Source organism: Idiotropiscis lumnitzeri, chromosome 20 (assembly GCF_059441095.1).
Source record: "Idiotropiscis lumnitzeri isolate Australia: NSW breed Sydney's pygmy pipehorse chromosome 20, RoL_Ilum_1.0, whole genome shotgun sequence".
Lineage (NCBI taxonomy): Eukaryota > Metazoa > Chordata > Actinopteri > Syngnathiformes > Syngnathidae > Idiotropiscis > Idiotropiscis lumnitzeri.
Genome location: NC_142410.1, coordinates 4,005,823 through 4,031,658, shown reverse-complemented (window position 1 = coordinate 4,031,658; position 25,836 = coordinate 4,005,823). Strand labels below are relative to the sequence as shown.

Here is a 25,836-nt window from a genome sequence, read left to right as displayed (position 1 = left end):
ATCACAGTTGCTCAGGGCTCAGCTAATGAGCAATCATGGCTCAGCTTCAGAAAATTGATTTTGCTTCTTAGCCCATATTCCACAATCACAAAATTAATCATATTTAGATTAGTGAAGGTGGATAGAACATTTTATTGCAAAGATTTTTGGGGGGGTTGACTTCCCTTTAAAGATGGCAGCCTTTACCACGACAGCAACTTTAACCCCGCAATATCCAACAAAACATACACCCCAGCTCACCAGTTCTTTCAAAAAAGGTCAATAAATCATTTTATTTATTTATTTATTATTTATAAAGATATGTTGCAGTGTAATTTTACATAACGAACTTCATGAGGAGGTTTAAGAGGAAATAATTGAACCGGTCTTTTTTATACCATGTAGCGTCTTACGTTTCAATAAGCGGATTGAATTGTTTTGTTTTATTTTTGTATTCAGATTGCACAAAATACTTCACACTGTTAATGCCATCGCCTCGTTCCATTGTCAATCAATAAATATGATATATTTGAAGCAATATAGCATAGCAATATGTGGCATGGGGTAATGGGAGCTTGCCAGGAAGGAAAACAAATTGTACTCAAAATCAAATAAATTGAGTCCCAACAAAATGAAAAAATAATAATCAAACGATGATGCAGAATATTTTGGACTATAAAACTGAAAACTAATAAAAAAAATATATAGTATGTTCCTTTTTATGATCTTGTGGATATAACACATTCACATACTTGCAGAAATTCCACTTTTTAAGGTACATAATGTGTAAATGTGTGCACACATTAATTTTAGTCATATTTGTAAGACCGGGTTTATGCGCTCTCATGCTTTTTATTACCAATATCTATGCAAACGCTAAGCTGTGATGGATGGCCTTAGGTAATGACAAAACGAAAACAAATTAAACAATTTATAAATTGATCCGTTTATTAGTCTCATGTTCCAGTTCATCTGTCTTTGCACGCAAATTGATAATTGATCAGCACATCCAATTGCCCTCAATGGGCTTGGTTCATTAAACAGAATTGGAGTTTCAGGCTATACGATCATCCATAACTGTAGACTCTTTGCCATACTCTAATCTGTTATTATGTGCATGGCATAATAAATCTAGGTATTATTATTATATAATAATAATTATAATAATAATAGTTATAATAATAATAATAATAATATTTATTATTATTATTAATAATAATAATAATAATAATATGATTGTTATTATTATTATTATCATTATTATTAATAATAATAGTAGTAGTAATAATAATAATACAAATAATAATATAATGAAATTAAGTAAGCCAGATATTTTATATTAATCACAATTAATTACTGATATTTTTGCTTTTAATAAGTTAAAGAAATAACCACTTGATAGCACTAATATATATATATATATATATATATATATATATATTTACTCAATCTCGCCGTTACTATTGCCATTCTCTCATGTCATTTGCAAAAATGAATATATCCTGGTTTAGCGTTATCATATATTTTATTTATTTATTTTTTTTTAATATTAGTGTTATCATATATTTTATTTATTTATTTTTTTTTAATATTGCCAATTTAATGTATCCAAGTGACAGAACAGCACTTCTCTGGTGGTGCTTTGATCCCAAGTGAGCAGGTTTGTGCCCTGTTTAAATGAGGCTTTTGGAAAGAGTACTCTATGTTCCTCCGTTGATTGCTTCGCTCTTCGTGATATTGATGCATTTGGATTCCTACACAGATTCTTCATTTGGTAGAAGACGTGAAATGCGGTCCGTGTCAATTTCCAACCTCTTTGTCTCTCTCAGTCTTTATAACTTTCTGTCATGTCCCTCTCCACTCGTGACCTATCTCTCCTGTCTGGTCTTCTGTCTTGATCGCTCTGTGCCCCAGAGTGCAGTGATACAGGGCCCTTATGAATTATGCAGTGTTGTTATCACTCTGCTCTGGTTCCTTTTACAATAAAACAGTCTTAAAGCATCAAACATTCAACAGGGCTTCGCTCTCCATTAAAGGGGAAGCTCTGTTAAGTAGGAAGACTTTACAGGCCACGTCACATTTCTGTGGTGATAAATAGCAACAGTTGTGTTTTTATTCAAATAAAGCCCAATCTGATATCATTGTTTACATTAATGAACCGCACAACAAACAAACACGCCCATTCCAATCCGACCGGATTAAAAAGTTTCGAGAAATTTAGGACTAACAAAATTTGTGTTGTTGCAGTAACTGTATGCAATCTGTAGCCGAGTACAACAATGGATAATTAGCAATATTCTTTCCATACTGATTGCATTTGGATCAAAGTGAGACGCACATTGAGGCTAACTTGGTGCAACAGATGGATCACATTTCCGAAACCATCTGGAATCGGTAGAAACGGGTTGCAAATGAGCAGGCAACTTTCAAAGAACTTGGAAAATGATCAGATGGACATTTGTCTGTCACATCCATTACAAGCCAATCAAACCAATAGCGCAATCAGACCACCACCAACATAATCTAAAGTGGCACTAAAATAAATTGCATACTGCTGGCTTTGACGGGGAGCCAGCGTCCATCAGAAATGTTGTTTAAATCTAATGAAACTTGTTACTATGTTATCTGAAGCAAAAACAGAATTTATCTGATTAATTCTCAAGGCTCTTCTCGTGGAAAAATTGATTAGCTCGATTAGGAACGTTACTGCCATCGATCTGCTTTTCGAAAAACTGTATGCATGACTGTATGTCCTCGGGGATTTTTAATTGTGCTCAAGTTGCAAGTTTGCATTTAAATAAAAAGGAATTGTTTTGATGCAATTACAGCGCAAAATCCAACAGAACAAACAAATGACGCTATTACGACATCCTTGCTGCAGTCACAGTTTCAAGTCCCACACACATCTTCAATCTCTCATTCCTGCGTATTAAATGAAATGACTTAGTAGCTGCGCCCCCTCCTGAGGCTGCTTCGATTTCAGGAGGCTGGATTTTTCCCCATTTGCTCTTTTTTTTTTTTTTTCCCTCAAACGTATCAGCACTTGTTCAATATCAATACAGCCCCAGGTTCAAGGCACTCATTTGACCGTGCTGGCCAATGTGTCTTAAGTCACCATTGAGGCCAATGGATTTCAGGGACCACTGCTGGAAGCACACGCATACATATATATATAGATATATATATAGATATAGATATATAGATATAGATATAGATATAGATATAGATATAGATAGATAGATAGATAGATATATATAGATATATATATATATAAATATATTATATATAAATATATTATATATATATATATATATATATATATATATATATATATATATATATATATATATATAAATAGATAACACTCTGTCAGCACACACACAGATAACTTTATCAGCCGCATGCAAACAAATCCCTAATCGTTTCAATTTGCCAGAGAGTGTGTGCAGGACTTAGATCTGAACAGAATGAGGCCAGTCATTACAGAGATGAGATGACTGGCTCCGAAAGGCTGATGATATCTCATGGTGTCCCAAAGGGAAGCTGCAAACTGCTAGTAGTTATCTACTTGCTGTTATCTCTGATCATGATACCCTTCCTGACTTGCAGTGGGTTCCCTTTTGTTTCACACAGAGGGCAAAGACTGATACTGGTTGTCTGTGTGTGACTTTTCCGAATGAGGAAGGATTTCTTCTCTATTTTATGCAAGAAAAAAACAGCTCCTGTTTGACAAATTGTGTGATGAAATAGTATCATGTATCGCTATCGTGAGAGATTATTAGAAGGTGGAGCGGCTAATTGTCAGTGTTCACTTAATTTGTCCAAAATATATTTTTTCATTAGATCTTTGTTCATCTATCTATGTTAGTGACGTATAGTGTCAGGCAGAACAATCAAATGTGCGTCCATGAATAAAGCTGTGTTGCCACCTCTTTAATTGTGAAGTGTGTGGAGGCACATTCCCCTTTTGCAGACTTTAAATTACATCCACCAGAATTGTTTTTTTTATTGCAGTCGATGAACCAAATTCACTATAAGATTCTTTGTGGCGCTCACCGGTAAAAATGGAGCAAAACGATAGTTCACGAAAAACGCTCAAATGGTGAAATGCTTCACTAACTGCACGGCCTAGCAGATTCTGTCTCGGTGCTCCGGTATTATTTGGGCATATTTTAATGAGGGAACGAGCATGTATTTGGCGAAGAAATTAACCACCACTATGCAAATGAGCTTCTTATATACACGTCGAATTCGCTAACTCCAGCGCTAATAGCCACATGCAGTTTGAGTGAAGCAATAACATCTTTTAAAAGCTTAGAGCTCCTTTTGCAAATTTTGTCACCACCGTGTGGGCGTTATATCGCCTCAATGTCGCTTAATGAGGAAAACAATTATGTCCATAAACTCCAAAATATTAAGGCGATTGTTTCGATATTTTCAGAGATTTACGTAGGGCATGAGTTGAGATGTGCATATACATTTTGGGTGATTAAAAACTAATAATAATTATATAAATAATCATTTATAATATAAATATAAATATAGATAATATAAATAATATAAATAATAATGATTTATCACAGTTTTTCTGACCATCCTCAGACAGCTTGCGTTCTAAAAATGGAATATTTCTCTTCCTAATTGCCATTGCAAGTAGACTTTGCCATGTGTGGCTTATTACATTCACACTCCCTCAGAATCCCCCATCAGGTGGCACCAGTGATGTCTTCGAGTTTTCATCTGGTTCTGATTGACTTAAGCAGATTTACATGTTTGCCATTGTTACATGGGTTAGTGAATATCATGTTGAACGGCCGAGGGGGAATTGGCAGGCAGTGGTCCTGCATCAAAATGAATTCTAAACACTCTCTCCACACCAGCAGCCTCATCGTTCTCCTCCTTCATGAACATGGTTTCTCTCTCGCCCATTCACTCTCTCACTTTCTCTCTCGCTGGCTTTCTTGTTCCGAAGCGATCATGACACACACGCTCGCGCGTACACACAAACGGAGGTTTGCTTGTGGAGTGTCCCCGCTTGGCCGGTGAGGGACTGGGAGTGTCGTCCAATCTCTGTTCAGTCAAGTGTTAAATTAGATTCCGTTGCCTCTCTGTCGGAGTTGTGTGGGAGACGCGCTCATACACAACTCACTCATTCACATACTAGGAGACTAAAGTTGGTAACTTTATGCAGGCGCTGATTATGATTTTGATGGTTATCATGATGCAGACGGAAATGTGGTGAGGATTACCAGTCAACTCAGGATAATGTTTTTTTTTTCTAGGAATGGATTTATTTATCCTCACTGCTTCTTTTTAAACGCACTAATCGTCTGAACTAATTACCGCTTATACTAACTGTTGACCATGTGAATAATATAAGAGTTGACAATGTTGCGTTTTTTTTCTTGCTTCATAATATATGAACTATTACCAGTCTCTATCCCTGATGTAATAACGTTGTAATAACATTGATAAAATAACAATATACGGTTATTATCTACCGTTACGGTGTATTTTGTGTTAGCGTGTAGTAATGCACCATGGTGAAACTTTACCTTGTTTTATATATATATATATATATATATATATATATATTGGATTTGTTGTTAAAGTTAGTTTTTAATTTTGTTTTGACTTTTAAAATTCAGTTTTTTTTGTTTTGTTTTTTTTAGCTTTTGAGTTTTTATTTTAGGGAAAATGCTTTGTTTTAGTTTTGATTAGTATTATTTAGTTTGTTTTTTTCTACGGACCAGTTGTTAAGTACAATATGAAAAAGAAAGTAACCAAATAGTGTGTAATTATGTGAAATACTATTTTCAAATGGCAGTTTGACCTTCCTGCTTCTGTATGGATGCCCAGTAACTAAATAACCTTTAAAATGAAGACAAAAGCACATGTAGAATTTTAATTTTAATTTAATTTAACTAAAAGACATGTCCGCGATAATTATTGTTTGCTTTAGTTGTTTAGTTTCATTCAGTGTTTTGTGAAAGCATTTGCATTTATTTTATTTTTTGGGGGTTGTTTTCTTAATTGTTTTTTGGGGTGCAACATCTTTATGAAAATAATCTTGAAAAAAAAAATCTTTCATGGGATTTATAATGAACGCTTCAGAAATAAGTGGTTAAATCATCCAATATTTTAGTTGGTTATTTGATCAAATGAATCACTTGGATCCTGTAACCATCAGCAAGCTCATGGTTTGCAATTTGCATGCCCAATTTCGGCTTGCAGTCAATTCATAAAATACGAGTCTGAAAAATATGAATTGCTCACAGCGTAAGCTTTACTTCAAATAATCATTTGAAGTTCAGTGGAATATATCCGACTTTAGGGTGCAAAGTTGAATCCCCATTTGTCGACACTTTAGCCTTTAAAGGTGATGTTCCGTGTCAGCCCTTTTATGTCGCAGCATGCTGTCCAGACATGCAAGCTCACTTAAGTGAAAGCATCAAATTACTTTTTGTCTACTGACAAAATGTCGACAGTCTTTGGCCGTTACATCCTCCCCATCTTCATCACCTCCCGCCCTCCCCTTTTTTTTTTTTTTTTTTTTTTTTTTTCTATTTTTTTTGTTGCCTCTGTCCTCTTTTCGGGCTCTCTGCAGTGCACATCAATATTAATCAACCCCTAAAGCGGTATGTTTCTCGAGCTGCATACGGCAAAAATACTGCAGTCTTGAGCATACAGTATATATGTATACGCACACGCGCACACACGCACGCACGCACGCGTGTTATAGTTTAGTACAGAAAATAATGAATTGATGTCATCATCGACTAGTCGATGTCAAGTTGACTCTTCGGTCCACATTCTAATGATGATAAGAACCACAATTTAATATATAACTTTGTTTCATGCCATACCTATCCTGAAGTCTCATGATTGAACATGCACGGCTTCAAGCAGCTTAACATTTGAACTAGCATACAGTTGTGTGAGGACAGCAGGACCAGCATGAAAGTCACAATGCAAAGTATCTCGGACCTCAACAGTATTTATTAATTAATTTATTTATTCTGATAAATACTCGGTAGACTATCTATCCCCTTTGGGCAATGACGTCACTAGCAAGTGCTTAGCTAATGTGCCTTACTGCCTCTCAGCCCCAATCTTCATTAGTTTCCTCTGTCACCTAGGAACAATAAAGCTGTAGTGTTCTGACTGGCAAAGTGTCACACCAGCTGGATCGCATGCGCAATAGTCTGCGTGATCTCTGCATGCTTATGTGCGCTTTACTGCGGCGAATATGTGTTTGATTTTGATGCATCGCTTCCAGTCTCAGTCGTGGTGCAACTTTTCAGTCGTGGAGTATTACACCCTGCACACACTCGTGTAGCTTGCGGCTGAAGTCGGGGAGGGTGAAGTGTACTCGTGTGTGGAAGGTGCTGGAGGTGTTTTGCAGCATCTCTACCCAGCAGAGCTTGTTTAATGGTTAGTAGGGGTGGAGACGAGCCCGCAGGCTACTATGGAAAATAGTTGAAGAGAAGGTAATCGATATCAGACACCCCAGCCTCGCCCTGCTGGGTGACCATGTGTGTGTGAGTGAACTTTTTTAACCACCCCCCCCCTTTCCTAAGTCAACCAAAAACACAAATTTCTATATCGCACGTGTCAGGAAAGTTTCAGGACTGCCGTGACTAAAGATACACAGTACAGAATTTTAGACCTAAATTACCAGCTACAAGATTTATCTTTCAATGCAGGCCAGAAGATAAACAAAAGTATAGACAGATCTTACCAGTGTCACGTTTCCGGTCAGGATAAATCACGGATTATGCGAGCGTGCTTAAAAGTCGATAAAATGACCAAGGTGTGCCTTGTGTATGGAAATGGGGTCATTGGGATGAAAAATGACAGTGTTGACTATTACAGACAGAAACTTGCTGAGCAGCGAAATCCCTTTATTGGGCACTCAATGAAAAATGTATCGCAGAAAATGATTATAGTTATAACATTTAGTCATCAATAATAAGTAGATGATCGAGGCATGCATCATTTAGCACTTTCATTGTTTCATTTCAGGATAGCTGGAATCTGGCCCAGATGAGTGACACGGTAAGGGGTGGGATGCATCTTTGATTGATTGACATATTTTTTTTTAAATATGAGAACCCTTACAAAAGGGGATATTGTGGAAAAAGGTTTTTGATTTTTGATTTTTTTTTTTTTAATTAGTTCAAAATGGCACTCATCTCAAAATAACTTTGCAGAGCAAATGACTACTTGGTGTGCGATGTGAAGGATGCACTGGACACTTATGTTCTGTTTCCCGGGCTTGCAAATGGGGCAACATAACGAAGAACCCACAAATAGTAATAAAAATGTAAAAAAATAATAATAATTTTGGGACTGCAGGATGCTTTTTGGGATCTGAGACTTGTGGAGCGCACACCTATGTACCGTACAATGAGAATATCAAAATAAATTATGATCATTATTTCCTCCACAGTCAGTCGTTCACTCTTCTGGGCAGGGCCAGCACAACATTGACATCTTTTCATGTCCAATACACTTTAAATTACATGCTCGGCACTGACCTGACCAGGCTGAACTTTCCCCTTTCTTCGTCTCGTTTTGCTCATTATCTTGCGGCATGATGACGGACCTCTCAATCAGTTTGCTTGCATATTTCTATAAATTGGCCGTCCAAATGTTTCTGTCGACTTCTGAGTGAATTTTGCAGCTGCCATCATGTGTTATATCAATGAAGATTAATGAGCCTGTTTCAGAAGAAGCCGCGCAAGCCCAAGCCATGACATTACCTCCACTATGTTTCACAGATTAGCCTTTCCATCACTTTGGTAAAGGTTAAATCTTTGTCTCACCAGTCCATAAAACTCGTCTCTGTACCTTTTTTTTTTTTTTTTTTAATTTTTTTTTTTTTTTATTGCAAATTCCAACCTGGTCTTCCTAATGAGTGGTTTTCATTTTCCAGTGTGACGTATGTACTTTTGTTCACGTTCACGACCTTCAATCCATCCCTATGGAGGTTGTTGATGACATCACTAAAAATTGTTTCATGGTCTAAAGGTTCTGATGCCAGCACATTGTCGTTGTCCTATGATGACTACCTCAAAATCTGTTACTGAGAACCAGTGGTGGGGCTCAAGGAATTCAACGCCTTCTAATCATAACATAATCAAGAAATCATGATCTTATTCTTCACATTTATGTCATATTATAGCCTAGTGTTGAGTTTATAGGTTAGAGTTTTTATCCAATTAGAATTCAGTTAGCTCGTGCTACCAGGCAGATTTCAAAATATCAGAAGCCCGCACTATTCGTCCGAGGCCTTCAGATACAATCATGCGGGCGTCTGCTTTGTGTCTAAAGGGAGCTTTTACCGTTGATAGACAGTTGCGATAGCCAATCAGATCACGAGTTGATGTAAGGCCTTCTCGCTGACCTTACCCTGAAGGTGATGAACGCCTTTTCAAGACCTTTCAAGAAAAGCTAGGTTGTCCAACACTCACTCTGTAGTGCGGAAGTGTCTTTCTGTATATTAGTTCTCAAGCCGTGGTGTCATAAATGATGGTAATATGAGGGGGATTTATTCAAGTCGGGCTAAGTAGGACTTCATTGAAGGCCTACGTGTGAAATGCACAGCCCGCCACCACTGAAAACTTATTTAGTTTCTTGTCAAGATATTTTGAATAACTACACAGTCTTGCCATTTGTGCAATAGCTCTGGTTGAGTTATTTATTTCTTGTCCCTCTACGCTGAGCTTCACAATTGCTTGTCTTTCTCGCCCATACATCGCAATCTGATGTAGGATAAAAAGCTGCCGGCTCAAGGAGCCACTGAGCGATCTTGACTTTAAGTAGTCTGTCTTCCCCCCACAGTCAAGAACGTGAATGTTAGATTAACAGAAGACCCCAATTTAGGCGTAGGTCTGAATGTGAACGGTTGTCTGTCTCTATTTGCCAACCGTGTGTCCAGGGTGCACCCCACATATCGGCCTAAATCAGCTGTAATAGACTCAAGTCTCGCTGGGACTGCACAGGATAAGTGTAAGAGAAAATGGATAAATGGATGGAAGGTTGAGAAGAGTGTCACATTTTGCAAAGTGTTGCGCAACTCTGTCTCCCCTGGCTGCAAAAGTGGATGTGTTTGAGAAGCATACATGCACGTACAGCATTTGCTTTTCTTAACTTAAAGCATTGCCAGAAAAATCTGCAAATCACTCACGTGGTTGGTGCTCTGATGCTCGCTAAAGTTTTCCTGTACATTATTTTTATTAATCCCAATAATATATTGCGCTCAACCTCTTAATTAAATTTCAAGCGCTTAAATGCTTCAGAATAAATTGATAGAATAAAGACACACCTTACGAATTCTGTGTCAAAATAGCACAAAAAGTGTTATTTGAAATGTACTGCCCCGCTTTGTCTATTAGTTTCTCTCTCCATCCATGGTTGCTTGAATTGACATAAGCTCGACTGAAATATTGCTTTCTTATCAGCTATGCATGGGCGTACTCGTGTGAAGGAAATCGACAGAGAGACATATGACATGCATGCCTCTAATGTGGCGCTCAAGTCCAACCAGACATCGTGCGCAGCGCTCTACTGAGCTGAGGAGAAATCAAGTCGATGAGGGAAAAAGGATGGAGAAAGGAGCTCGATGATGTGAAGAGATAGATGGAAGGATGGACGGAGGGAATGAGAGAGGGGGAGAAGGGGTGGATAGCATGATGGAGCTGATAGGAGAAATCATTTACCAGCACAATTTGTTGACAAGGATCTGGGAATGTCTCAATGTGTCAGCGTCTCAGTCACTTTGATGGATGATGGAAGTTGGCCGTCTCTAACGCTATCCCTGCCTCTTTTCCTACTGAGTCTTTGTTGCCTTACACACACAGTTTGTGTGTGTGTTTTTATATATATATATATATATATATATATATATAACAAAAAATAAATAATGAACAAAAAAGAGGGTAAGAATAGATAATTGTCCTAAATTAAAAGTGTAAAAAATTAAATATGATAATGATTAAATATCAACAATTTCTGCCGACCCGATGTCCCGTAGCTGTTGACCAAAATGGCTGGATGCACCCTCACCGTGTCTTTTGGTTCTCACCTTTGGGATAATTGTCGTCCGGTGCCAAAGGACGTCAAGATACGTGAGGGTTGATATGATAAAAGCAAGTCAGATCAACAAGATGCCCCTAGCCATTTATAAACTAATAAAATCAATCGTGAATCACATGGGAAGCCAATGCAGCCATTTTAAAACTGCTGTAATGTACTCGTGCCCTCTGGCCCGCGTCAGCACCCGTGCGGCTGATTTCTGGAGTAATTGTAGGCTGAAAGTACTCTTTTTGAGACTACCAGAGAGCAGGGCATTACAATAATCGAAACGATAGAAAATAAAAGCATGCATCAGCACCTCCGTGTTAGCCTGAGAGAGAAATGGTGCTAAAAAAACGATCTTAGTTACACTTTTAATATGCGGAATAAAACTGAGCTCAGAGTCAAAAATTCGGCCCAGGTTCTTCCCACGCGAGGTTTTAAAATGTTATTTGGTTAAAGTTTCTGTCTCTGACCTTCAGGGCCGATAACTAAAATCTCTGTTTTGGCCTGATTGAGCTGCAGGAAATTCTTTCAATCCATGAATCTGTTGACACGACAATATATTGCTGTGTGTTATCACCTGATGCCGTGTCTCCTGATGACGTCCCCAAGGGGAAGCATATAAAGATGAAAAAGTATTGGGCCTAAAATTGAACCTTGGGGGATCATTTTTGGTAATTGCTTCTACCAAATAACTTTATTGTTGCCTTCACAACCTCTAACCATGAAAATGTCTGTTGATGTGTTTGTTTCCATCAGCGATCAGGTGCGTCTACGGTGTAGCTGCAGGTCAGATGCTGAAAGCTAACAACGCTTATTGACAGACTTCCTTGTTTGAGTCAAGATGATTTGCCTCAGGGCACAACTCCAACCCTGTATCGACTGCGTAGAGATTAGCAGCGAAAGGGAAATCTGAGCAAAGGCTGATCAAAGAGAGCAAAATGGGAGAAGTTGTGCTATCCTGTAAATTCTGAGATTTCCGGGATTTTTTAGATCCAGATCAATGCACGTGTTTTGTATTTTGCATGTTGGATCGCCTCAACAATTACACCAATCATGATCATCATTGCTATTCAAAAGCTTTTCGAGCACAAACATTTATTTAGCCATCTCTGTACATTATCTGCTTTACACTTTTGAATAATTCAACATTAAATTTACGTTTATCTTTGCTTTTATTGCTTCTAGGCTTGCTCAACCTCTGTTCTTTTAAGGCTAATGCTACTTAACGGGCTAATGGTGTACCTTTCTCTCTACATTACAGCGCATTAGCAAGATGTGGTTATTTTCAATGCTGTTGAGATAATTATATGATCATAAATATTGCATAAGACATCGAGGTAATTTCAACTGACTATGTTGATTCTTTTGGCGGTAAACTTTTAACGATTCTAAACCGAGTAAGCTCGAGATGTTAAATTTCTCTGATGGACACTCGCACCTAAATCTGGCACATATAACAAGTGATTATCGGTGTTTTGCCTCAGTCCTGCTGCTGGCTTGTTTTTGTTTAGTTTTTTTTTCGTTTTGTTTTTCATTCGTAGTAAACCCTAATTTGAGCTTAATGATTCTTTTGCCTGCGGACTCAATGGTGACTCTCAGCCAGATCCAGCAAGGCAACAGTCTGCGAGCCATCGGCAAACTGCTTTGTTATGCTCGATGCCATCAATCTCTATGCATGAGAATAGCCAACTTCAATACCGCTATTGATCGTGGAAACCTTTGAAAACGGCTAAGGTCAAAGCCTCATCCTTCCTCAAAAAGTTGCTGAGATTGATTATTACATTTTTAAGCCATATTCCATTAAGGTTTGAAGCAGTGCGGAAGAATGGTGGCTTGCTCATATGTCAGAAGGATTCATCATCATTGGTTGGAGGAAATGATTATCCCGCAGGCATGTAAATTAGAAGGAGAGCCCGGATAGGGGTGAAAGAGCATGATATTCATGATAGACGGAATAAGAGGTTACGTTACTAAAGCAAGCGAGGAATATGAAGATAAAATAGACCAGAAATGACACTCGTGCGAGAAACATTTCAACCTTCAGCCGTTTATCATGAAATGTTTTGAATGTTCGTCGTTTCTCCTAAAACGTGTTTTCCATTTGATTCGTTTTATTTTGTGTTATGAGGTTTCCGGTTGGGTAGAGCCCCTCTTGAATATCAAATTTGATTCATTAATAAAAGAACGATCGAGAAGTGGTTGTACTTGTACGTTTCTTTGCAAAGAATTTGATATTTGGGTGGTACACGTGGCAACATTCGAAGATCAGGTTTCGTTTTCTTTAATGCAAAAAGAACAGGGAAGAGTTGTTAGAGCCGAACTCCATTCGACATATCAAGTTGCAACGCCAGCCACGAGATGGATACAGCAGCGCTAGCTAGCAGCTAGCGCTACTAGCTAACGCTTGCAGTAACTCAGAGCCTTTAGCCTCGTGGCGACCTCGTTAGTCAACTCCTGGCCCAACATTACATCATCACGAGTTTGCATGGCATTGAAATACTCTGCAGTGCAGGAGACTTGTTCTTCCTGATTTAAGGGTGTTTTTTTTTTTTTTGGGCCAGGTCTGGAATAGGGTTTGGGTTTGCTGTAGTAATGCAGAAACCTTTGATAAAATTCCAACACACCAACTCAAGCAAAAAAAAAAATTTTTTTAAATTGACTGTTCTAATTTCTATCCTCCTTTCACTTGCAGGGTAATCAAGAGGCCCCAGCCCCCCCTGAAGCAATGGCTCAACCCTTCCCACCGGCGCAGTACCCTCCGCCACCGCAGAATGGGATGCCCGCCGAGTATGCCACACCCCACACTCACCCACCAACTGACTTCACAGGACCAAATACGGTTGGCGAACACGCCCTGACGCTGTATACGCCGACGCACACGCAGAGTGAACAGCCCGTGAATGACAGCAACGTTTCTGCACTCACAGCCAACACAGTAACGGTGAGTCAACACTCCAAACTTTTCTCAACTAATATGATGATTTGATTCGAGGGTCGATCCATCATTGCGTGGCGTTTTGGAGATTTATTAAATCAGATCTTTTTAACATGGCGCAACTAAAATTCTCTAAATTAATTGCTCTACTTTCCTACGAAGCCAAATATTTGATTAACAAAAGGACATCTTTCTGAACATTATCGCCGCAGGGCAAGCAGATCAACAAGTAAAAACAAAGTTGAAAATCTCCAGCTGAAGGCTTGAGCCAGAACATCGGTGCCATCACGAAAACCCTCGACTTTCTCGCCATGTTCTTCTTTTAATAAAATATGTTGTCCGTTTCCTATAGAAGCACATCGTTGGCAGTATGCGCGCTGACGTCTCATGCGGCCGCGGTTGTTTACAGGACTGCGGCGTTGCTTTGCTGTAGCTTTCAGCTCGCTCTCCTGAAAGAATTGGTCCGTCGTACACCTGAATCCTGGAAGACCTTGCAAACTGAGATATACTGTTGGAGCCATTTGTGACTTTGAGTGCTTTAAATGTTAGCACAAAGTCAGCATTTATTTTTATTTTTTTTTAAATGTACTTCTTGTGATATGTGCAATGTCAGCAAGCAATCCTTGACCCAAATGGTTTGTTTTTCTTTCAGTTTTGCTTGCTTAAAGATGGTTTCTCAGGGGAAGCTGTGTGGAGAGAATGTTCTCCTCACCACAGTTACAAGGTAGACGATTGCTTGATTTGAATGCAATTTTTTTACAATCAAAAGATTTCATTCATGTGCGCTGCGCTGCTCACCTTTGAAGCCAGCCGGGGTTTTAAGATAATTGATACGGCGAGTTGAGCTCAAATGCTTTTGTAGCGGTGGGTGGTACACTGGGAAGCCCGCGGGGAGTCAATGAAGCCTTTCTTGTTGACTCGAGGACGGTCTTTCTGAAGTCTCTCAGAAAGCCAGCTTCACACAACATGAGACATCGAACTTAAAAAGTCAAAAGTACTCTCTCCTGCGGGATCCCCCTAAAATCTGGGATAATGCATGAAGCAAGAAAGCAAATGACAACCAGAAGATGCTCGTGAAATAGATTTTATTGAATCTCATTTTCTTTTGTACTTGCACGGTAACAAGTGATAATTAGTAACACCTGATTTGCAAACCTATGGCTAAGCATGTCCATTCTGCACCAGCACTCATCTAAAGAACTGACAGAGCTATTGGAAGCAGTGCATGCTGGGAATGTATGGCACACGCAGCGGCGCCGTTCAACTGTCGAAGTTTCACCAGACAAGTGAAAATTGTCTTTCTTTGTTTTTGCGCTATTGTGCTGAGTTGCGATGTGATCATTACCTGCCTCTGTAGTTCACTGATGTCCTGCTGAGCTCGTATCCACTCTCACCTGCTCATTGGAAGTGTAGTGTAAATACACAGCTGAGATCTAATTGGGTTTATGGGCAGGAGGAGTTGTTTGGGGCAGTTTGGGATCCACGGGGGGATTATGTGTGCATGCATACGAACGTGTGTGGAATTCTAAGGCTTAAGTTCATAGAAGAGCTTTGCTTTGGTTTTAACGTATCCCCCGTGACCTGCCAACACACACACACTCAAACACACAAAATACTCAACACGGTGGCACCGTTTCCCGGGTGACAGCGAAGGAAGTTTTGTCTGCTTGTGTATGATAATGTTAATGTCTTTATTGCCTCATCCTCCCCGGCTGCTCACACACTATGGATGGCGGAGGCAAGTCCACACAACCAGAGGGCAACAAGAGACAACAGATAGATTGGAGCTCTATGACAGAGGCTGAGCAGAGTTGAGATTAAAAAGTGATCATGTTCACTTTGTTGAAGAATACCGCCGGGCTTCATCAGCTAAGGATGCACATACAAATACGCGTGCTTTGAACGAGGGATTATATTATATTATTTACAGAGACATATTTTCATTTTCTGTGCAAGTCTAACTTAGTACAGTCTAAGTATGTGCATAGGTGGATGGGTGTTTGCGCCGTTGTGGGAGTGAACGCAGCCAACTTGATTCCCAGCCAATTAAAAGCGGCTCCTCTCATTCCCTTTAAAATTCAGCGCAGGTGCGCCGCGCAGTCTACGTGACGGAAACATCACATACTCGCTCGCTGGTGTCCTTGTGGGAGATTGGTGCTTACAAAGCTAGTTTATATAGAACTGCAGGGAGAAAAGATGGGGAGTGTGTTTTTAAAAATATCCTTCGATCCTTTAGAGTCGTGGGGGTGCTGGAGCCTATCCCAGCTATCTTCGGGGTACACCCTGAATTGGTTGTCCAGCCAATCCTCCAAATTCACAATACATCACCTGCGCCACAACTTAGACCTGCTTTCACCTGGTCTAAAGCGCAGTCTGCTCTCAGTCACCAAGTTGTGAACATTGGTTTGGGCATGTAATCGAAAATGCCCTCAGTCAGATGTGAGTTTTTTTACAGAGCGCATGTGTGCGGTTTCTTCAGTCCTTACCACATCGTTTTAAGACATCGCATAGCTTAGAGGAATTTGTCTCATCTCTATTTGTTTTGTTTTTTTTACTCGCTTTCTCTCATTCTTTTACGCAAATGCACACTTGAGGGACGAGACTCCCATCCACAGTTGAACCCATTGTCTTCACTTAACTGCTGTTTAGTCTGAAATGTGCCCACAAAGTCGGCTGTCAGGATGAGACCCGCACGGCTGATTATTGCTGCATTAAAGCTGCGTACCTATTCAGCGTTCGTGCCTCTGTGTGTGTGTGTGTGTGCGCGTGAGAGACAGAGCGATGGAGTGATGTAATGCCATTATCCTCACTTCCCCGTCGTTCCACTTTTACCGTTCTCTCTTCAGTCAGCACTTTACCCCTTGTCTTGCATCTCTGAATACCTCCTCCCCATCCAATCCCGGCGCGCTAATTCTTTCTCTTCATTCGTTTGCTTTTTAGTCTCCCACACTGTAGTTCTCGCTTCCCCTTCTGGCTGGCTCTTGCTACAAATGCTGCTACCTTCAGCACTTCTCTCTCATTGATTGAAGGCCGGATAAGCTGACATCATCTGACACCATCTTTGGGGTTTTGCCCTTATTCTTTTCGAGCTTCTTTTTCCCTTTTCTTTGCTTCCTCATGGCAAACATTTCGAAATGGGAGAAGCAACAAGGGATGAACCAAAATGCTGTCACGTCAAGTAATCTTTTGGTCCCCTCTTAGTTTTAAAATGAGTGCGAAAGAATCACTTGGGTGCAACTGAAAAACATGAAACCTTGGTTCTAGATAATCAGCACAAAAGTGACGTTGGTCATGTGAATCAATGCTAAAAAGATATTTGACTGCTACATCTGAGGTTACTTTACTGCTTTCGCTAAAATGAATTTGTTTTAAAACAATAATTTTTCCCATTAAGTTGCAAGGTACACTAGTCGTATCTGTGTTTATAATATTTTTTGCTATCTCAGGGGGGTCCGCAAAGCAAAAAAAAAATCTAAATCTAAATATATATATATATATAAATATATATATATATATTTATATATATTAGATGTATTTTATTTTAGTTATTTTTTTTATTTTAGTTTTTTTTTTTATTTAATTCTTCAGAAAACACCCAGAGAAATTCTTTCTTTGTTCTCTATGGAGAATGGGGGGGAAATCAGAAAATACCCAAAACTCAATTACCTGGTCAAGCACCAGGCGGGTCCAATGATATTTCATGGGGGCGGGGGGGCTAGTGCCCCGCCCACTCCCTCTAGCTCCGCCAGTGGTGAGGAGATGTAATGGGTTTTAAAATAGAATATAAAAAGTGCCAATTTCATGGGTGTCTAATGTGAAAGGGGTGCCATATTTTAAAATCAAAGGAAAGATACAGAATTTTTATTTATTGATTTTTTTTTTTTTTAAGCAAGCTTCTATCAATGACAGCAAGGTTGCTTCAATTAACGTTGTCCCAGGAATGTCTACGAAAACAAGCGCAACATTGGCTGAAGAACCCGGAGGCTTTAATTAGAGCCACAGCTTTGTTTTCCTTTTGCTTGCTGTGCTTTGCTTTCACGTCGACAATTGACATTGGATTAAACTGATTAAAAAGGAGCTGAGGAATTCACACGAGATTTGGCCCTGACTGTTAGAAATCCATTTTGCCAGAATATTTAAGAAACAAACTTTCAAATACTCTTTGTGACAATTAGTCAAAACATCATAATGTTCTTTTTCCTCTTTTGTCCTATTACGTCGTTTTGTACCAGTTTGCAAATCCTTCCAGTGAACTTCTCAATCGCCGACTTCTGTGTTCAGACCAGTTAGGCCACACCACTTCTCCCTCTCACAATTCTCTCGTCACACATTAAATTTTTAATGAACAGGATGAGAGCAGCAAAAAATATGTTTCACAATGTGTTTCCTGTCAATCAAACAAGCAAGAACACCAAATTGGACGTGAAAATATAACCACTCAACAATGGCGTGACAATATCAAACAAACCGAATTTCCGAATCAGGGCTATGCAGTCCGGACTTTGTAAATTGGTGAAAAATGATTTTGTCACCACAACACAGTGTCTTTAGAACAGTAATTCAATGATTGAATGCATTGCATGTTCTTCACTTTTGTGCCTTGCTTTGTGAAGTGGTTTCTGACGGACCAAACATTTTCAGACTAATTAAGGCTGTTTGCCGTATATCACTGGAATAGTCGCACCAGTGCATGATATGCCAGCAAATTAGCGTACATGTGGAATGGACCTTTTGCAGATTCACAATTGATTGCCCAACATGAATTGACCGTTGGCATTCTGTGTGCTTGTTTGCAGCAGGTAGACGACGTTGCCCAGACGGAGGCTTCGCAGCATCTTCACCTGCAGCCAAGTGACTCGTCGGAGAAACAGCAGCCCAAAAGATTGCATGTCTCCAACATACCTTTCCGCTTCCGGGACCCGGATCTCCGGCAAATGTTTGGGGTAAGATGGATGCATGATTGTTCTGTATTTTATCACAACATCCTGTCTGGGGCTTTTCTTAACAAATGGAGAAAATATAGAAAGGCACGAAAAAGAAAAGGACAATTTGCTTTCATCTTCTTTGATTTGGTTTGGTAGAATTTAAAGCAAATTCGGGATGTGATAGTGAAGCAAGACAGGCTCAAAGAGATGTTTCAACTTGACTCCACTCAGTTAAGTTTAAGGCACAGCGGCATTAGGCCGGATGCAAATAGGCTACCCCTTCGTCTATTTTCCAATTTCCATACAGCTTGTCGCCATTAAAGTCGAAGAGAATTGCAATCTGTATCAGCTGGCTATATTCTGGAATGGTCACCAGTGAGTCGTGGGGCATATATAGACAATCAATCAATCAGTGTAGCTAGTGATGGAAAATGAAGCTTCATGAAGCACTTGTGATATTTTTTACCTCATTAGATGGTGGTTTTGATTTAAAGATAGCATAGTGCAATTGAAATTGATTACTTTTCCATCAGATTGTTTAACCGCGAGAGCCATCTGGACGGGTCAAAAATGATCACAAATGCTTCATGAAGCTTCATTTGTCCATCACTACGAGTACCACATTGAAATGCCATAAAAAAAAAAAATTATATTTTTTTTGTTGCATTTATGAAAATAAAAATAGTTCTTTATTGTATATGAAACATAATAAAGTACAATAACAAAGAGAAAAAGAAATAACTGCTTTTAAAGTAAACGTAATTCCCAGCGAAGGACAAACGAAGCTTCATGAAGCACTTGACTCCTCTAAATGGCACTCTTGGTTTAAAGATGTAGTGGAAATGTACTCACAAGCCGAACCGAGAGCAACATCTAGAGGAGCACAAATAGCACAGCAAAGTACTTTCAGAAGCTCCATTTTCATCACAATTCACGTAATGTGTCCTTCAATTTCGGCCTTTGGATGAAGCGACCTACGAATTCGAACTCGGCATGTGTGATTTCTGCATATGATCTATTGTAACTGCTTGTAAGATTTTTTTTTTAATTTTGTATTTACTTTTTGTAGTGTTTAATAAATCATTTTTTCCCCTCCGCTTAAGTGGCGAAACTTAAACATGCTCATAAACTCATAAATTGGGGCACTCCTTAATCAAGGTACCACTGTATTTTGTTAGCAATAATCCACCATATATTTTGAATCCAATGTAAAATGCATTATTCCACATCAATTAAAACAGAGCTCAAACGTGAAAGACAAAAGCCAACCTGCAACATGAATCACGTGAGTTGTGTCCCTTGAATTAGTTTGCAAGCCTCTCGTCATGAAACTAAATAATTCACACCCTTACCTTTGCATGCCCCTTAACCCAAATTAGGCAAGGTTTATTAATGTTTTATCTCGCATGTCTGTCCTTAAGTGGTCCTCTGAAAGTCAGAGTGGTAGGTAGCTAGCCCATTGTATGCTCCGCTTGTCTTTGCAACATGCAAAAGAAACATTCTGTGAAGATTTATCGCCGTGTGGACAGACTGTACTGATGAATATATTTTCCCATCATTTATATGAATCCTTGGGTTCAAATAAAAAAAAATAAAAACTGCCGCTATTATTGTGTCTCGCCAACTAGTAATGACTATTTTCCTGCACCAAGCCAGATGGTTGGCTGGATCACATCTGTAAAACGGTTTCTATTCTTCTCTAGAAGTCACAAAAACTGACGTGACACAACAGCGCATTTTTGATTGGCTGATATATCTGTGACGTTGGAATGGTATTTATTGGATACCATTTTGTTTGGAATTGCAGCAAAATAAGTGCGTGACAGTCAGCCACTCATTAAAATTATTCTTGCCGAACCCCGCACACTGCACGACACGCCCATCGGTTTGGGCCGCGGCACTCGCTGTGCGGTATTAATACACACACGTTGCCTCAGTACGTTTATGGCCTCGCCTGAACATAGCACGCGAGTCTTTACCGCTGTTTCCTGCATCCAAATAACACAAACACGCATATTATTGTAGCAACCCAACCCAGCACGAGAATGAATATTTAATAGGAGGTCGGAGTTATGCGTCTGCTACTCCCACACCCACCTTCCTGAAACACAAATGGACTGAAACATCTGCTCCTGTGGGTTCCACCAGCACTTCCCAAGCCTCCGAGCTCTTGATGTTAGGAGAAGGCGCGAGAATGGAAAGGCCCGTCAGTAGAGACACAATTAATGGGATTCTTCAGCGAGGTTAAAAGGGAGTTTATCCTCATTAGGTGTATACAGGGTGACAGCACCAGCGAGGGGTGCCGGAGTGAGTGTCTGTGTGTGTTTGGATTTGTGTATTCTTGAGCAGTGCTGGGACTCTATATTTTCTCCCAGCAGTCTCCAGTCACTTAGTGGATTCTCCGAGGCGCTGAACACTGCACCGCAATTAACCAATGATGGCATCAGACTGGGTGAAAGGAACAGTAGAATGGCAAAGGAGAAGAAAAAAGAGACAGACGGTCCTGTTGATTGCAGGATCACGAACACCCGGGAAAGGATTCAAATCGGTGCCAGGAGGCATTTTCCGTCAAAACAATAGCCTACTTTTCCTCATGGAAGCATTGTGAAACGGTAAAAATGTGTTGATGGAGAATAATTTTATACTTTTATAAATGTGCCCAGCGCACATGACAATTTGGTGGCTGAGGCTGTACGCTCCCTGGAACCATGTCTAACCATCGTCGCAGGTAGCGTGAAGCGATTGAGGTGAATTCAGTCGCGTCACATGCAGACATGCGCGCCGCAGACACGTGTGGTGGATGACCACGTATTTCATTCATAATTATGATAACAATAATAATGATAATAATAATAATATTGCCTTTATTAGTCCCACAATGGGGAAATTGGAGATTCGAACCCAGGCCTCCTGGGGAGACTGGGTCCTGAACGCGGCGCCTTAGACCACTCGGCCATCCAACGGTGCGCATTAAACTGTCTGAAGTATTTTAGAAATCAAAGCAAATTCGGTTTTTCATCCACCATGTTAAAGGGGAAGTCAACCCCCAAAAATGATTTTCAAAAATATGTTCTATGTACCTCCACTGGTCTAAGCATGGCATTCTGATTAATATTGTGTTTGTGAAATATGAGTTACGCAGCAAAATCCACTTCCGTTTTCAACTAACTCAGGGGGGGCGGCATTTCGTTACTTGCTGTTCACTGAATAACCAATCACGGTTGAGCTGTTTTCGGTTGCTGAGCCATTGATTGGTCGTTTCCTGAGCCCTGGGCAACTGTGATGTCATTTTCAGTCGATTAATCAGAATGCCGTTTTGACTCGTGGACCTGCGTAAAAGGGTTTTGCTTGATCGCCCTTTTAGGGTCAGGCATCTCGCATAGCAATTTTAAATGTAATGAGAGGAGCCAATTTTATTAGCAGCAAATTAAGTCACTTCTGTTCACACCCACAACGGCGCAAAATGCTTTTTTAACTGCACCAAGCTGCATGGATCTGCGAAAATACCAAAGCACAGTTTAGCCCACTCCTGCATAGATTTAGACAATGCCTCGCGCTAAACTTGTGCTCAGCACTAAATAGAGACCCTTGTGGCAATTGAAACAACTAAGTCACTATTTTGCCTGCAGCCCATGTCTGAAAATGTGTAAGAAACCCATTTTATTTTTTTTATTTATTTTTTTATTTTTATTTTGCATTGTGATGCAATCGGCTAGTTTAGTAAGTCACACACACGTGATGCTTTCCCAATGACTTAGTCGCCAGGCTGGACAAAGATTGAACTATTTTTGTTATTACACAAGAGTTATTTCCGTATTACAAAGATAGCATTGTCAATTAATTTAACATTTTAGTCATGATGCATCGCAAGTCAATCACAAATTTTACGACTGTGCTAAACGTAAACTAAAAGAATATGATACTATTGTAAACATTAAAGTAGACATATTTATTTATCTTGTGCAAATATGGTTGTATCTTCATTTATACAATAATCTTATGTAATTCATACAATTATTTAAAATGAAAAATGTTTAGCTCTTAATATTAAATATTTTTGAATATATTCATATTCATTTGAAAAACAAAGTGTGAAACATCGAGTCATTGATTAGTTTTCAGCTCATTGTGCAGAGCATTTCATGTTGGACGATATAAGGCAACTAGTAGTTGTTTCGTGAAACTTCCAACTAGTCCCCGCACATATATATTTTATTGCAACATTGTGTTGTAGTGGCGCATTTGCTCAGTTTTAAGTATTGTCTGTCGTGATGCAATGATTCCAACATGAGCTGTGTTCTGGAGTTGCACGCAAAAAAAGTGCACACACATCGACCAAATGCCTTAACAAGCCTCACACCGGGACCCATTTAAGAGCTGTAGCCTCCTAACCTGTTAACTAGCATCCTAGTATTAACCGACCGAGTGCACTCTGTCCTCCAAGCAGTAAACAGGTGGCGGTGGTCCAAATTCCAATCAAGAGCAAACAATTCATGTGTCCACCGTCTTAATGGGCCACAAGAGTGTTGTTATTTGTGAACGTGCCTCATCCTGACAGATGTGTTCGATGTTCCATTGTTTTCATAGTTTCCATGAGTAATATTTTCAAGCGGGAAACCAAATAACAACCCGAGCCTAGACAAGTCAGTACTGTGCAGTGGAAAAGCAGCAATTGGATTGTTCCTGAATGTGTTATTTTTCCTCAGCTGAAGGCAGAAGCAATTACTGTAAAATGTGTCCGGCTTTTACCCCTCACTACCATAGATTTCAGAAGAACTGAAGAACTTCCTTTCACTTAAATTGGGATGTGTGAGCAGCCGACACAAATCTATTACAGTTCCACTCGACGACCGCCACGATGCAAACAAAGGCAATAACTGGGCATTACGGCAAATGGAATTCTGAGTCATCTCAGCCAAAGTTGTAATAGAAAAGCATTATGAGAGCATTAAACGAAGCCATATAAAGAAGTTCAATCAAAGGCGAATACCGGGACCTGTATGTAGCGTCAACAATAAAGTAAACATAACCTCCAGAAGCAGCTAAACTTGGGGGGAACAAAATCAAATACTTATTTTCCAACAAAAGCCCCTCATCAACAGAAACAAAACCTTCTCATTAGCCAAGTTTGAGCTTAATTCATAATTAGATCAAGACAATTGGGACGCTATTATCGGGTCAGGGAAGAGAATCTTAATGGCAGACTGATTATTGGCATTAACACCATCACCCCATTAATTCCATTTTCTTAATCTCCAAATGACTGGAATCTCCGCAAATAATTCAACAAACTTGATCTATGAATCCCTTTTTTTTTTTTAAAAGCCAAATCATTATTTGGGGCAATCTTTTCGGTGGAATCATTTATAATACTTCGCCACGCTGTGCTGCTGCTCATTTAGGCTTACACAGGGTGAAACCTGACAAGTTGAGATGCAGGACTGCTGTCCCTCGAGTATTGGCTGTGTTTAATTAATAAACAGGCACTTAGTGAGCCGACCGCAAGAGGGTCCTTACTGTCACACTCCCAGAGGTAGGGGTCCTAAATGAGTCATTAGATACTCAACGCACGGTCACCGACTATATGCTGCATGTGTCTATGTGGAAGTGTGTGTGTGTTGGGGAAGTGCACAGGGGTTGGTTACCGTGGTAATAGCGTTTTAATGATACCTACACCTGCCTAATCACCTGTTCAGGAGCCTTCCAGCATTCCAGGTAACCCAGCATTCTCAGCACGGGAATTCATTTTAATGTGTCCTGTTCAAAGCTCGCCTCTCATTTGCCTTTCCAATTATTCCACAAGGCTCAATTCTCGCCTTCCCCGCATCTGAGGAAGCGAGGTGTAATTATAATCCAAAATTGGCTAATTTGCATCATCATATCATTGGAGTCGTGCAAAATCGCTTTAGCAATGAGTGAAGACGTTAAGGCCTCTGGCCCCAAGTACGAACACTGTTTGTGTCGATTTGGACAATTAGTGTGATAGTTAGTCATAGTGATGTTTTATGTATCGTCTAATCAATACAGCTGAAACTTTATGAGCATCAATAACTTGTTGCAGACATTCATTTTGAATATTTAGTTTTTATTCACAGAATCAAGGCGGAATTTGTGCGGTTAAAAAGAGACCTACTAAAAAGTCATTTTACAACACCGGGGGTGGTACACATTACTTGACTCCACAATGATGACTTCTGCAAATTTTAAAAATAACTCTAAAATGTACAGGGAGCCAGAGTAGCAGTTATGCGCTCAGTTAGCAGTTATGAGCAGCATTTTGGACCAACTGGAGACGCTTGATGGAGGATTGCTGACTCCAAAAATAAATGCATATAATGCTCATCCCGTCCTCCTCCTTCTTAAAATAAAATAAAAGCTTTCTTTTGTAACAATAAGAGATACATCTTGTTGAGGCTCAGTTTCCAGCCAAAGTCTTGGTTCTTACTTCCTGGTAGCTGCTACGTTAAAAGTTGAGGGCACATGTCATCTTTCCACCCCGCCACCATTTCGCTATGAGCTGTAGCAGTGTGAAAAGGGGTTAAAAGTTCAAGTAAAATTACAATCAATTACAATCAACCCCATCCAGCACCACCCTGCCTTCCACCTTAAAATTAAAACATTAAAGTTTAACTTATTTGAAGCTAACACTGGCACCACTGTTAGCTAACGCTAATCTGTGCATCCAAGCAACTCAGTACTGTTGCTTGAAAATGTTGGCTGCACATTGTCTTGGTTGTGCGGGTGTTACATAAATTGGCTTGTTACATCACAGTCTTTAAAAATTTTAAATGGCTTGTTCAAAGGCACGTGGTTGGAAGGCAGTTCACCAACGATTGACTTGGTTGTGTAATTTCACACTTGATGGGTTAGCAAGCACTCCAGAGAGCCAAACCCAAGCATACAAGCAATTAA

At 39.7% G+C, this 25,836-nt stretch overlaps 1 protein-coding gene across 7 annotated transcripts in view; it reads left to right on the top strand.

Moving 5' to 3' along the window:
* The window catches only part of rbfox3a (RNA binding fox-1 homolog 3a), a 286,766-nt gene that overhangs the window by 233,127 nt on the left and 27,803 nt on the right, over positions 1–25,836 (top strand). For all 7 annotated transcript variants that reach the window (XM_088284863.1, XM_088284866.1, XM_088284868.1 and 4 more), the window contains 3 exons: positions 13,757–14,005; positions 14,652–14,723; positions 18,796–18,942. In XM_088284863.1, coding sequence (XP_088140989.1) covers positions 13,757–14,005; positions 14,652–14,723; positions 18,796–18,942 — 468 coding nt within the window. The remainder of the gene's footprint in view (positions 1–13,756; positions 14,006–14,651; positions 14,724–18,795; positions 18,943–25,836) is intronic.